The sequence below is a fragment of the Scomber scombrus genome, chromosome 4 (assembly GCF_963691925.1).
Source record: "Scomber scombrus chromosome 4, fScoSco1.1, whole genome shotgun sequence".
NCBI lineage: Eukaryota > Metazoa > Chordata > Actinopteri > Scombriformes > Scombridae > Scomber > Scomber scombrus.
Window position 1 is genome coordinate 17,469,156 of NC_084973.1, and position 15,216 is coordinate 17,484,371.

General features: G+C 38.3%; 1 protein-coding gene across 1 annotated transcript in view; it reads left to right on the plus strand.

The window, feature by feature from the left end:
* The first annotated feature begins 14,966 nt into the window (after nucleotides 1–14,966).
* unc5ca (unc-5 netrin receptor Ca) overlaps nucleotides 14,967–15,216 on the plus strand; it is a 195,540-nt gene continuing 195,290 nt past the window's right edge. The window contains exon 1 of the mRNA XM_062416843.1: nucleotides 14,967–15,084. Coding sequence (XP_062272827.1) covers nucleotides 14,967–15,084 — 118 coding nt within the window. The remainder of the gene's footprint in view (nucleotides 15,085–15,216) is intronic.

Here is a 15,216-nt window from a genome sequence, read left to right on the forward strand (position 1 = left end):
TCTGAAATACACCAAGTATATTGTATAGGATCACAATGCAAAAGCACCATTGTAAAACACCATCACCAAACACAAACTGTTAAACATGAGGCTACTTGCACATTAAAGGAGGTGACTTGATCAATGATAACTTTCTTATAGACTTCCCTGTCTTTAAACCAAAAGTAGCATGGTGACATTTTGTCCTTCACCCTAAAGCTTCAGTCTTTGTGTACAAACTTTATATGAAGTTGCATGGAAGCCATTCTGAAAAAGTAAATCAACAGTCCTTATGTGTATTTTCATTATTATGACAGCATAGAGTAGAATCAACCCTAACAATCTAAAAATGCTACATTGAATGTGTCCCTTTAAAACAATTACAAACTACTGCACCAACTGCAACTGGGAGGATTTGAGCTGGTTTCCACACAGCAATGACATAGAACATTTTGCTGTTATTCAGAAACGATATGTACTGTGGCAACTAAAGCCATTAACCCCGTTTGACTTGTACTTCTTGTGCAATTAAGTAAGTTCAGAATGCATTTGTTAGCAATTTCAGCTCTCTTTTCTGTTACGGTAAAGAGAGCTGTTAGGATGGTACTTATGATGGACACATTCACCTACTTGATTTAGAGTTGGAAAAAAAGTACATCTATTTAATAACACACATTACATATGTTACATATGCTACCTGATTCACCTTGCCTCATTGATAACGTTTGGCGTATTGTCCTTGTTGTGTGATTATACAGTTAATTTGACTGTTTTTTCAATATAGTGCAAATTGTTGAGTAAATGTTGAAAACATGGCTTTTGTTTGGCATACTGTCTCAGAGCCAAGAGCAAAGTCACATGTATTTAATGCAGCTGTTATCACTTAAGCTGGAGAGGCAATGGGAGTGGTTGTTTTTTTTTTTACCTCAACAAAAACGTCTGCAGTTCAACTGGCAATGTAACAGAATAAATAATTCCTCTAGTATTTTCCAACTTCCCTGCTCAAATGTGTTACTGTCTGCATTCTATTCAACACTTTGTAGGTGATCTTGTCTGTCTTACTGAGTTTTCCCTTTTATTTGGACTTTAATGTATTTGTGTCAAACTTCATAAATAGAGATAATGTGACTGAAAGAAGTTTGCAGTGATTTCAGATGTGAAACTATCTCGAATCAGTACTCTTCCTTCCTAAATACTTTTATGCATACGCCCTGTGGGATTTATAGAAGCTTTGTAACAACTGTAGTCCAGCTTTTCCCTTCTTCCAACCATTCCTGGGAGACCACTTTTGATTATGCCATCATTGTTTCTCTCTCTCTGTCTCCCCTTGTTGCACTTTCTCACAGGTTCTAAATCCCACAGTTAGTCTCCAAAAAATGCTTGTCTATCCTGGGCAAAAATGCTCCTATAAACATTAAAGTAGCAGAATGATCTTCAGTATTCCCCTTAAAATTGTCTTTCTCCAAAAATGTTCAGTAACTTGTCTTGTCTTTTTTTTTTTTTTTTTTACCTCAACAATCACTTTTGCAGTTCAACTGGCAATGTAACAAAATAAATCATACCTCTGGTATTTTCCAATTCCCCTGCTCAAATGTCTTACTGTCTGCATTCTATACAACACAGTACATCACAAACTGTAAGAAAACCTTGTGAAATTATGAGGTTAACTTTGAATTCAGAAGTAACTTTTATAATAAAGGCTCCTGCGAGGTTGACATTTTATTAAATCTTTAGTAGAGGAATGCAGTCCCATTGCTACAACACACGGATTATTGATTATTGTTGTTATTGATTTTAATAGCTTTAATATAATTTGAACACATGATTGCCTTCAAGATGAAGGATTCTTTCTCAAAACAAAGTACATCCACTCAAGACAAAGAAAGTTTAAATCTAACATCCCTGTATGTCTAAACTATAGATGAAGATCTGCTGTCAGTTTTTTCAAATGAAATACTTATTTTCTCATCGGTACACATTACCCATACTATGTGAAACATGTAATATTTAGATGTGCCAGAGTTCAGAGTCCATTGTGCTCTGCTATTGTAAAATGAGACTGCCCCCAAATTATGACTTTTTTCCTTCAGGAGCAAAAGGAGGAAATAATTTGATGTCATAAAGTCACAAAGTCTGCTGAGCAGCGAGGTCGGGTTTGATGGATGTGTCAGCAAAACTCCAAACTTTGGAGTCAACTGTTCCCTTCCTGTTTCCTACAGTCAGTGTTGCTTTCTTTTAACCATAACTATGATTGTTTCCAATGACCATAACCAAGTAGTTATTTAACCCAAATCATGATCGTTTCCTAATCCTAACCAAGTCATTTATTGTGGTAAAATCTAACCAAACCTTACCCATAGTTGTTTCACCAATGGTTTGTATAATATGGTTTTGGAAAGCACTGATACATTATTATGTCCTGCCAACAGGAGAGTCAAATCTGAAAATGCTTATATGTGTCGTACTATAGGACAGTAGAAAATGTATATCTCTGCTTAATTCTGAATATGTACTGTAAGCAATAATCTAAGCATCAGTCAAAGTCTGCAATTTGTGTCTAAAATTTAACAAACACTTTTTAAAGTGGGCTTTAAAAGTTTACAAAGAAACACACTGAGTCAAGAGACAGACCTGCAAAGCTCAGATTAAAGCTCCTGAATTGGTTTGATTGGCCATTTTGATTTTGTTGCTGTAAGTGCCTTGACATTTGTCAGATATTTTAAGAGTTTGAACATTTCCAAACATTTAAATTATAGGAAGAAAATACTATAACTAACATAAACACACAACAGTATGTCTGTGAAAAAGTCCACAGCTTCAAGGTTTACAGGCTATGCCAGATTGATGATGTTCAAACAGCAGCTGAAAGAGCTGTGAGGGATTTTATAAAGAGCTCAGGGGGTGACAGCTGAGTGGGACTGACATGAACCTTGACCTTACACCTCTTTAGAATGTCAGCAAGCACATGCACATGCTAACACTAACACACAGACTTACAGGGCCCACAAAGTCTTAAATACACATGCATGTGTGTCGACACTTGTTGTCTCACACACCAACACACAGACACGCAGTCTTTGAAGACCGTGGCGATAGGCACTAATGTGTTGCAGGGTCCCAGTAAGTAGCTGCTAACTGTTTTCTTTCATCTTCAGGGGAATAGATGAGGAGATAGGAGGATGTGGATGGAAATCATCAGGCAGCCAGACTACCATCACATGAGCAGCTCTTATCTCCAAAAAGCCAGGTTTTTAGGAACTCCCTTGTTTTCAGACGAAATGGGGCAGTTTTTTTTCCCCCGGGGTTTTGAAATGTTTATACGAAAGTGAAGTGTTATTAAATACAGAATATTCAGAGCAAATTGAACTTTGAAATCAAAGAAATCCCAGGAATGATGTTAACCATTACATTTGTTTTACAGTCTTGAGGCAAGGAGAAAGAATAAACTTGATTTGCAGAATATTTCAATATCTCTCTGTTCAGTAGACACATTAATAAACAGATCATCATGCATGACAAACTAAGTAAAGGTTATGAACAGACTTTTGAAATGAGCCTTGAATGTATCTTGAAGAAACATAATGTCTTAAGAGTCTTAATGCCATGGTCTGTAAATTTGAAGGAAAATGGGGAAAGACAGCACCCAGAAATGAGTGCTCAGCTCTTAAACAAAAGAAAAAGTTCTGCTGCTTCAGAGTTGAAATCATCCGGTACCTGATTGGTAAATGAATGTTTACTTGGGGTTGGGGGGGCTTTTAATTACACAAAGTAGTATATTACATTATGGCTTTTCATTTAAGGTGGCACTTCTTAACAAGCCATTAAGGAATTGGTTGTCACATATTTGATTTATCACTATCTTACCACTATTTAGTCAAACCAGATAGAACCAGAAGTTTTAGTAATGTATTCCATCAGTAAGTGTTCTCCATCGATCATAAAAGTAAATTATCTGGACTTCGTTTAGTCTAATCTAAATTTAATTCTCCTCATACACAGATGGACAAAACACTTCTATTATAAGCACAAATATACTCAGACTCACTCATTGTCTCTTACGCTTGCATCTTAAGTTTGCTTTCTTTCATTTATTTTCTACAAAAAACAACATCATTTTCTTTCTGTCCCTTGCAGTCAAAAAGAGGATACCACTGCAGCAAACTCCTAATTATTTAATTGCTTCTATATTGGTCACTGCTGGAATCACAGTTGTAATTAAGTGTGATTTGAGGTTCCGGGGATGTGCATGAATTAATAATGAGCTAATCAAAAAGCACTTGGGCTGATTGCCAGGACATTAACACCTAGAAAAAGGAAAGGGATTAACTGTTGTCTGTTTCTGGCGTATGAAGTACACCTGCATCTGTCAGGCCCTCTAATGATTCATTGTTTTGACTTAATCCTACGATTAATTTATTTTTGTGTTTTATGTTAAAGTTAAGTGTCTCATGGCCCTGTTTATCACTTGAAGCTTGTTTTAAATCTGCTGTGTAGTAGCAATAAGCTCCAAGATGGGAATCAGTTTGCTGAAATCCTTAGCTACTAGCAGGCACACACACACACACACACACACACACACACACACACACACACACACACACACACACACACACACACACACACACACACACACACACACACACACACACACACACACCACACAAATTGAAGTGTCATTTGTAAAGGTGTAGAGTATTTCTCAAGGGAAATTTGGCAGGAGAGAAAGTGATAGTGTGACATCTCCCTCAAAATGCCATTTTGTCTCAAGCAACCTGTCGAAGCACATGATCAGAAAAAAAAGCTAACATCTGACAAAGAACCATCAAACTGTTAAAGGTGATGCCCTGGATCCTTCAAAACAAGACTCAGATCAGTTTTCAACCAGGTGTGTAATGGCAAGACAAAGGAATTACTTTAGCTGAGCAACTTCCATACTGCATAAAGATACAAACACTAGCAAACACTGTGCATACAGTATACAACTGTATCTGTATCGACTTTGTATATTGAGGACATTTTTTTGTTTTCCTTGATAAGTTCAAATGCATGGATCACTAACCTACATTTAAAAACATGAACTGAGGTCATGTACTATATAAGGACCATATACCTTTTTGTGATTTTAGTTGACTTCTTAAGTCAAAGCAAGATTGTTTTGCTGACAAAAGGCTGGGAGGAAGAAAACAGTGGATTTGGGTTCAGTCTTTTGATGAAAGGCAACCACATCAAGGCGCATGAAACTTAAGTTATTGGCAGATTATGCACCAACCACTACATAGATTCCACACCAAGAAACAAAACAGAAAACAATGTTACATTGTAAACGACTTGTTAAGAAATAAATGAGCATATTTTTCAATAGAAGCAGGTTTTTATTTGTGTGACTGTTGTTCTGTAATAAAATTCTTTATAGTGTGGATGCTGCAGTGAAGTGGGACCACCCACTGACCCATGCTAGGGTGGCATATTCTGGTAGGCAGTAGAGGCAGATGGTGAGTGTCTAGCCTCCTCTTGCATGACAGAGCTGGATCTGTCAAATGGCCGTGGTGTTACAGAGAATGTTGGTTGGCCATGACTCTGTCGTGTGTTCTCTGATGAGGTTTCAAAGTCTTCCTGTGCTCACCGGATTCTCCCCACAGGATTTATTTCTTCACTGAGTCTTTCGCTCTAATGGACCAAAGTTAACAACAGCATCTCTGATTAACTTTCTGACTCTATAAATAAATGTCAAAGCACTACGCAGGGGTTTCAGTCCCAGCCCATACAGCATTAAAATTGACTGATGTTACATACTTTTTTAGAAGTGAAACATACGTTTCGGGAGTTGTATTGATGACACTGACAAACACTGGCTTAAAATAATAACTTTCAACAAGAACAACCTTCTGTTCAGCATGTGTGACAACAGGCAGGACATGAGGGAAGCATATTCACAGTCATGCCAGCTTGCAGCCCCAGATCTACTGGGAAATAGTTGATTTCTGTTCCTCTTATGAGTTTCTCAGTGACTTAGTTCTTGACTTGTAATCTGCCACTGTAAATGAGTGAATTATTAAAAACATGTTCATACATTTATACATGTATCGCTTCTTTTTCATGATAAATGAGCACAGGAAAGTCAGTATCAAGCCTAACTTTTAATTACTGCCTGGTGGAAAGTGCTGTCTCCAGTGCTATTAAAGGGAAACTTTGCCAATTTTCAACCAGCATTGTATTATTACATTGTCAGTAGTATATGAAAATAAACAGTGATTAACTTTCCTCGATGTTGCCTGTACCTTGCCTTCCCCACTCATTTGCTGGCAAAAGTGATGCCAGGTGACGCAAGATGTGACATCTTGTTGGCTATTGAGGTATTTTTTAGACTACAAACTATGTTTACATAATTTCTGCAGTGGTGCCTTCAACCACAGTAAAAGGGTTTTCCAAAATATTTCCTCCTACCATGTTACACTAGTGATAAGGAAAAGCAGACACTAAAATATCATACTACTAAATACTTTAAAACATCAGTAGTGTATTTGGAAGAAAACTACTTTGATCATACAAGGCAGATTATTGCACTGTTACATCAGTCAAAACAGAGTCTGGAAGGGGAAGCGACCACCAGAGCTGAGTTTCTCCATAATAATACTAGCATCAACAGAAATAAGAAACCAGCTATAACAATATAATGTCAGAACAGCATTGTGGCACTACTATTACAGCTTATTAGACAAAACAGAATATCTGGGAGAAAGATATCAGTGGAACAACAATACAGCTGCAGCTGAAATAGAGGCGCTACAGCTGGGATAACTTTACAACATTGACTGGTGCATTTTTACTATAATAAACCATCTAGCCATATCCTTAGGAGAATGGTTTGGATCTACACTCAACAGGATACCTTTTCAAAGTTTCAGTTCTCCATGCATAGGTTTTCAGAGAAACAAAACTTTGCAAAGTGCCTCTCCAGTGTCCCAATGGTTCTAGTGATACCTACAATTGAAGCAGTGTTGGAAAAAGAACCCAGCAGATCAAGTGATGGTGGAGTGTTTTCTTGATTAGTTCTGGGTGGGCTGGAGACTTGATTCCTTGACTCCACTTGAAGACTCCCTTGAAGACGGCAAACAATTAGATAAAGTACCCATTACCATCGTAACAGATGTGTCCTTCACATTAGACAATATCTGATAAAACCATATCATGGACAGAACATTTTCTGGCACATGACAACAACAACAACATTCTCATGTGCACTCAAAATATGGTAGAAAACATGTTCTGGTGTAGCTGGCAGATCATCCACAGAAGAAATCTGTTGTGGTTTAATTCCTGTTCACTTTCTACTGAACTGTTATCAAAGAGGGGTTGGCTATTGCTTTGTTCTGTTTATAATAGACATACATTGGCAACCATGATATTTACCTGCTTCTACCCACTGAGTGAATGATTAAGTGCATTATCTCTTTGCCATGATCGCCAATGCAGCATACTTAAAATACACAATTGCCTTTTTATGTATAAACCCATTTTTACCCATCTAAATTCTTGCATCGCCATTCTTAGATCAGGTGAGAAAGCAAAAAGTGTGCCTGAGCATATGCCTGCACTCATATCTGCTTGAAGCTGTATTCATTTAAAGAATGCCACTTAGACTTTTGAGTACAAGTAAAGATAGGCCTACTTGACATTACCACAGAGTCACTTGATCTGTTCAGTCTGAATTCCAGCAATATTGACTTGATGTTCTTGAGTGACAAGAGATGGATTCCTTTCATAGAACTGGCTTTGTTGTTTTGCTGCCACCTGCTCGCCTGCAAGTGCCTGCCCACATCACTCTATGTCTTCTTTTCCACTGTGTTTTTCATTTTGTCAGCTTGTCAGGACCACTTTTACAGTATTGTGTCCCTATGTCCTTTATTAATTAGCTGTTTTATTTATTAATTTACAGAGAACATTCCTTATTTTATAAAGCGGTCCCATCCTTTGACCCTCTCTCAATGAGCTGGGAGCATTTGATTGGCTTTTATGTTTAATTATTACAAATAGAAAAAGATGCATTAGAATATGTCATGGCACGGATAAAGATGAATACAGTGTACAGACCTCTAATCAAGAAATAACCATTGCATTGATTTTCTCCTTCATGCTTTATTCTGTAATGTTTTACCTTCAGACCATTACACAGATTGTTGTTATGTAAACAAATGAAACTACAAGCACATTTTTTTATGATAAATATGTAATGCACTCTTTACTGCTTATGAGGTCACATGCCGACCGGGATTTACAATTTAATTTATTGTAGCCGCAGCATTTTGTTTTTCCTGCTAAATCATGTGATGTGTGTGTGTGAGTGTGTGTGTGTGTGTGTGTGTGTGTGTGTGTGTGTGTGTGCATGTGTGTGTGCGCGTGTGTGTTTGACAGGAAACAATTCAATTTGATGACTCTGTTACATTCTCTCCTTGTCTGTCTGTCCATCTGTCCATCTGTCTTTCTGTCCTGATAGATTTCTTGATTCACTTTTGTTCCCACGGTAATGGTGCGCCCAGTGTATGGGGCACAGTGAGGGTAACACAGAGCCATCTAGGGAATGAGATTGTCAGTACTCATCACCAAACAACGTGCCATATGACTAAAATAAAAACTGATCTGAAAGGATTGACATTGTGGACAGTGTTAGGGAATGCATACACACACACACACACACACACACACACACACACACACACACACACACACACACACACACACACACACACACACACACACACACACACACACACACACACACACACACACGTACACCCGTGCAATCTCCAAGCAGAAACACATAACTTCTCGTTTTCTCATTTTCTCTATCTCAAAATAACACACGAATAAATCCTCGTACAAACACTCACTCACATCGAGGTGTACCACCTGTGCCCCTCCTCTCCCTCTCCACTCCTCTCTAATCCACTTGAATGTAGCTGGATATTAGATTAGAAAGTTATAGATGTGATTATTCGTCCCTGGGCACAGCCATCTATTCGCTGATTAAAACGTGAACTGGGGGCCATTATGTAACTGCTTAAAGAGATTAAACCTAGTCACCCCCGTGGGGGCCTGCTCCCTGTTGTAACAATAGAGATTGCACAGGAGATGGCACACATGACTGCATGTTTTTTTTTTTTTTTTTTAATACCTCTACAAGTACCAAGGCAGAGGGGCAGAAGTGTGACAAAAGACTAATGTTAGAATGAGCCTGGTAATGTGAGTGTGTCGCGTGTTTAACTTTCCAAGGAATTGAGTGTCTCTTTCAATATCTTCAATTATAGAGCGGAAAGGCAGCAAGTGATTGGCTCCTATTCTGAAAAGGATGCTCACACAAACACCATACACACACACACACACACACACACACACACACACACACACACACACACACACACACACACACACACACACACACACACACACACACACACACACACACACACACACAAACCTCTAACTTGTGGTTGATTTCTCTAGATTTAACTTGAAAATAACACACCTTTGATAAAAAATGGATTCACAATTTCAAGCAACACTTATTCTGTTGGGTGCTGATTTATTTATTTATTAAGTACTTTGCTGTTGCTCTTACGACAGGATACAAGTGAACACCATGCTCCACCCAAGAAAAAAACTGCCCTGGTTGAATGATGATAGTGTTATCACTCAAACTAAAACATTCATAAGCAACACGCTGGTTGTTGGCTGCTCATTGTTGAGCCCTCTGGCAGTTGCTACTATGAGCAGAGCGATGAAACAGCATTTTTAGTTCAGCATTTTTAAAAGGCATGACCAAATGAGCAGTCTACTCTTTGGTTTAGTAATGAAAATATACTTGTCCTAGATTTCCAATAAACACTTTCTTTTTTAGATATGAAAGATTTCAACAAATACACCTATATTTTGAGAAGTGCAGTTGTTTACCATGTTACCGAAAGTAAGAAATTAAGACAGGTCTGAGTTACAATGTTTTATCATCTGAGCTACCTGGTCAGCATCAATACATCCCACACCGACTGAATTTTCATTTAGATTCATCTTCACTTGTCCAACACACGTATATGAAGCTTGAGTTAATAATAAAAAATCTAACTTTGGAATCTGAGCTAGGAAAAAAAGCTTGTAAAAATGTGTCATCTGACCACATCTTAGGGTAAAAGTGTGTATATGAGGGGCAAAAAGTCAGCAATACGCAACAATTGTTAAAACCATGGGTGTTGGAGGCATTGAAAATATGGGTGGGATAATCTTGTTGGGAGGGGGACTTGCAAATATAGGGTATGCTCCGTAACCACTCGGCTACGTGGGCATGCTGCATTGCAAGGTTTTACAGTTTCAACAGTTCAACAGCATAGACTGATATACCGATTATCAACATGGTTAAAGTTGGGGGGTCCAAACTAATATTTTTTTAAAAATGGGTTAGACTTGAACACCTTGAAGTTATTCATGGTGTTACAATCAATTGTAACAACAAATGTGACATAATTGTTTGTGTGAAGAATGAAAAAAAGTTTTAAAAAAGTTAAAAAAAAAAAAAAAAAAAGATCTAGAGAAAAGTTGTCACCCAGTTTACATTCTAACCTCCATACCTGCCTATTCATTTGCATGTGAAGTGGGTGGTGGATTGTTGGCTCCATAACATCAAGAGACTGTTGAATGCAGCTGGCCCAATTCAGATTCAGAATTTCTTTGAGAAACACATTGACAAGCTTGACCATGACTCACTGCAGTAATTTTTTCCTGATTATGAAATAGAATTTACACTGTTTATATTTTTCAAACATTTTGAAGCAAATAAGTACTTGAAACAATACACTGCATATATATACATTTTGGGAAATATGCCTATTCACGTTCCTGCAGTGTTACATAAGAAGATTGATACCACAGCCAGCAGATGAGTAGCTTAGCATAAAGACATAAACAGCTAATCTACCTCTGTCCAAAGTAAAACAAAAAAAAAAAACACTTATTAACACCTGTGGCTTTTACTCATGTAGTTTAATTGTACAAAAGTGCAAGACTATTACCCAGTCAGGCCAGTTATTTTCTGGAGCCTCATTGACTGCCTGGCCAGATATGAGAGTGGTACAATAACCTGAAAATAAATGCATTAATAAGAAGGTTGCATACTGTTGTGTAATACAACACACTGTAAACAATAGACAATTGATATAAAAACAGAACAAGTCCCCTTTTCCTCAAACTAGGATTATCATAAAATACCTGTCTCTCACCCTCTTTGCTGCATTATCAAGGTGATGATATCCTCTAATGCCTTCTTCTGCGCTTTCTTCTGTCTTTCACTCTCATTATCTTTGTATCTTTGATGCTATGGGTTATAAGCACAGGCAACCAATGGGAAAATGTGTTTGAGTTTTTACATACTGTATATCTATCTCTGTAATGATGATAAACATGAATAAAGTGATGTTGGATTGTCTTTGATGATCCTCACATTCAAGGAAAAAAGGAGACAGTGTGACAAAGTCCTCTAGGAGTTTAGTTAAAAGTAGAACTGATGGGCTCTGGGGCAGATAGGGTAGCGCACGCACACGCACACACACACACACACACACACACACACACACACACAGACACACACACACACACACACACACACACACACACACACACACACACACACACACACACACACACACACACACACACACACACACACACACTCACACACACTCACACACAGTATCTTTATTCTTTCAGCTTAAGTGGAGCAGTTATTCAGCATGGAAATAACAATCCAAAAAGTGAAAAGTGAGGAGGAGGAATCAGATTCACATTCAGCATTTTAAATGACTGCTATAGAAACCTGTCTGCTTTTTTCAAGCATTTGAAATGCAATGCAGAATGCGCAGTAGGTCTGACCAATAAAAAGCCTTCAAAATCACCACTGAATTTAGCAACAAGTTCAAAGATGCGGTAGGCATTTCATGTTTTTTTATGTTTCTATGACTTTTGTTTGGCATCTGCTACAATACTGTATGTGTACTTCTACTTATCAATTATGCCTAGAAAAAACCTTGTACGTCTTTACAGTAATATTATTATTTCAGGAGCAAAGACGGATACTGTTTTAGATGAACCACTGGACATTTTTGATGAGATTTACAGTATGTGTTGTGACTATTTTATGTAGTTTTGGTTTGTTTATCCTTTGTCCAGAACCAGTTCAACCATCCAACAGGCATTTTTGATTAAGTTTACTTATCTCAAATATCTCCTCTATACATATTTTAGGATATATATACAAATGCGGGTTTTGCACCAAAATAAGTCAAATTACCTCTTTACCTTTTTTCTTTTTAAACGTGTATATGCTGGATACAAGATGTATTTTGCTTTGCTGAAAAGTCAATTCTGATTGTATGTGCAGTAGAAGTTTCATGTTTCCTCATCACACTACTGTAAACTGCATACGGGACTAGGAGTGGCTTCAAACTAGTTGTGATATCACAAATCATGCACACCTTAATCTCAGAGTTTCTATGAGCACAGGGAAACTTTCCTCCTGCAGCTCATAAATGTGAAAATGGCCTTCAAGTGCCAAACTCTGCACATGCATCATTCTGCACAGTGAAGCTCAAACATTCAACTGATGGAACAATAAGCAAAACACATTTTTGAGAAAAGGGGGAGTTTAAAAGTAAGAGAGAAAGCCTGTACTATAGGAACAACAGTGCTTTGAGCAAAATGTGGATATTAGGATGTGAATATGTTGATGTTTAGCACGTATAATGTTCTCTATTGATAACATCCCAGTTTAGCTTGTTAGCATGCTAATAATCACTAATTATCACCAAACACAAAGTACAGGTAAGGCTGAAGGAGTATTGGGCAAAACTTAATATTGACCTGATTAAAAGTGATTACAATTCAACCTGAAGATGGATGGATGTGTACTAAATTTGATAGCATTTCAGCTGATAGTTGTCAAAACATTTAACTTAAAACACAAATGTCTTCCTCATAGTGGTGTTAGAGGAAAAGTCAGGGAATAACCAAATACATTTGCATTCATCATCTAGGGACCATGAATGCATGTTTCCATGTTCAAATTTGAAGTAATATTACAATGATTCACTTCAACTTTATTAGAATACACTACTGAAATATTACACATAGGTGAAGGCAATGATAGCATATATAAAGTACATATGTGTTATACTACCACATGGAACTATGAAAATCCCATTGCCATTGACTGTTGCTAGTGTAAGTGCTGATCCATATCCGAGCGTGCCATATGTTTCTTGTGTAACTTATTGCTTTCCCATTCCCAATAAAGTGGCAGAATAAAAAGGCTTTTACAGGTCCCTGCGGGTAGCAGCTACTTCCAGTTGTAGTCACTGAGCTGTGCTGCTGTGGTGACAAATGGCACCAAGCACATATTTTACTATAGCCATTTACCATGCATGATCCAGGCTGGGCTACTCAAATGACTTTGCTGTGCAGAAACACGATCAAGAGTCACGTTAGCTGGAAGTTGTGTGTGTGTGTGTGTGTGTGTGTGTGTGTGTGTGTGTGTGTGTGTGTGTGTGTGTGTGAGAGTATGTGTGCTGCAAACACATACAAGTATTGTAAAATTAATGTTTATTATGTATCCTTGTACTTTGCAAAGATGGGGTTTATAAAAACAGAACCCCCCCCCCCCCCCCAGAAAATGATGTTGAGATGCATGAGCATGTTGTGTTATGGTAAAACAAACCTGTACTCACCAGGATTCAAGTGGCTACTACATGTTTATTTTGCTGGAAGCCTCATCATCATTGTGTTGCAGTATTAAAGGGCTGTGACATAACGTACCGATCCTTGCTTTTAAAAACAAACAAACACACAATTGCATCTATTCACCCTTGATACATTTGAACTAACTGCATTGTTGATGTCTATGTAATGTTTTTACCTTTCCTCAGTAACCCACTTTAATGATAAGAAACCGTGTAAAAGTGAAATAAATGACGAAATGAGAAACATATGAGTATTTTATATATATATATATATATTTAAAGATATGCCTTAACAGGGTTCTCAGCTTCATTTTTGGTTTTACATAGCATGAAATGTGCTTTGCCTGTCTAATAAAGAAGTTTGTGGAGTGTCGCCTTTCACAGTATACCTTCCTCTGCAGGTCCTGCGGACATGGCCGTCAGGGGGCAGACATCAGGCGGTGGTAGCTCTCGGAGAAACGTGGCTCCCTGGTTTGTTCCACATCGGCAGCAGCTGAAGGTGTGTATACACGCGCAAGAGCAATATGTATAAAGAAGGGTAAAGTACTGTAACATTAAAGTCACAATCATGCAAGTCATTTACACCAGAAAATAAAAATGTCACATACAAATAATGCCTAAAAAAGTCTATAAGAAAATAGGATATTTAAGCATTTAGAATAAAGTGAAAGATTGCGAGGAAATTCACTCCATCCTCGCCAAAAAGACAAAAAATACATCAGTTTAGGTATTTCAGCAAAAGTCTGGTGTTGTGCAAATGTTTATTCTCTGGTTTTAATATTACTAAAGTACGAAAGCGAGGCAGGAGGAGAGAGGGATAAATAAGTCTAGTATGTTGGTAGCCAGAGGGCGGTGGCATTTCTCTCTCTCTGCGTAAACGGAGAGAGTGGAGAACCAGAGAGCGCACAGATAGGAAAGGAGAGCTTAGTGGCAAGGCAGCAGTGCCGCTGACACGAGTGAAGGGACCCCGCGGTTATTTCCACCACCTCTCTCTCTCTCTCTCTCTCTCTCACACACACATACACACACACACACAGCTTAACCTGCGCCTTCTGAGACGGACTCAGACATCGGGACTAGAGGCTACCGACCTTTGGTTTTGGACTCGTTTTATCACTAGATCTTGTGGTGGAGAGAAGGTCTGATTTTCCCACCACTACCACCGTGGACCGAGGAGTTTTGCGTGTTTATGTGTTTTATGCGTTGCCTGTAATGTGGAAAAGTGGACAGAGAAGTGGAATAGGACACGGGGGTTGCAGCTTGATGAGGATGTGCGCCACGCCGGGGATCCTGCTTATCCTGGTGCTCATTCACCCAGGAGTCGCCCAAGGTAAGACAGGAAAGCGCGTCTTCTGTGAAACCTTTTTAAATACACCTTAATTGTTTCAAAACGGTGGATCTTTTTCAGTCATTGCCGGGATGAGGCTGCGTGTCGCTGGCGGCATGCCTGTTAGTATGCGGG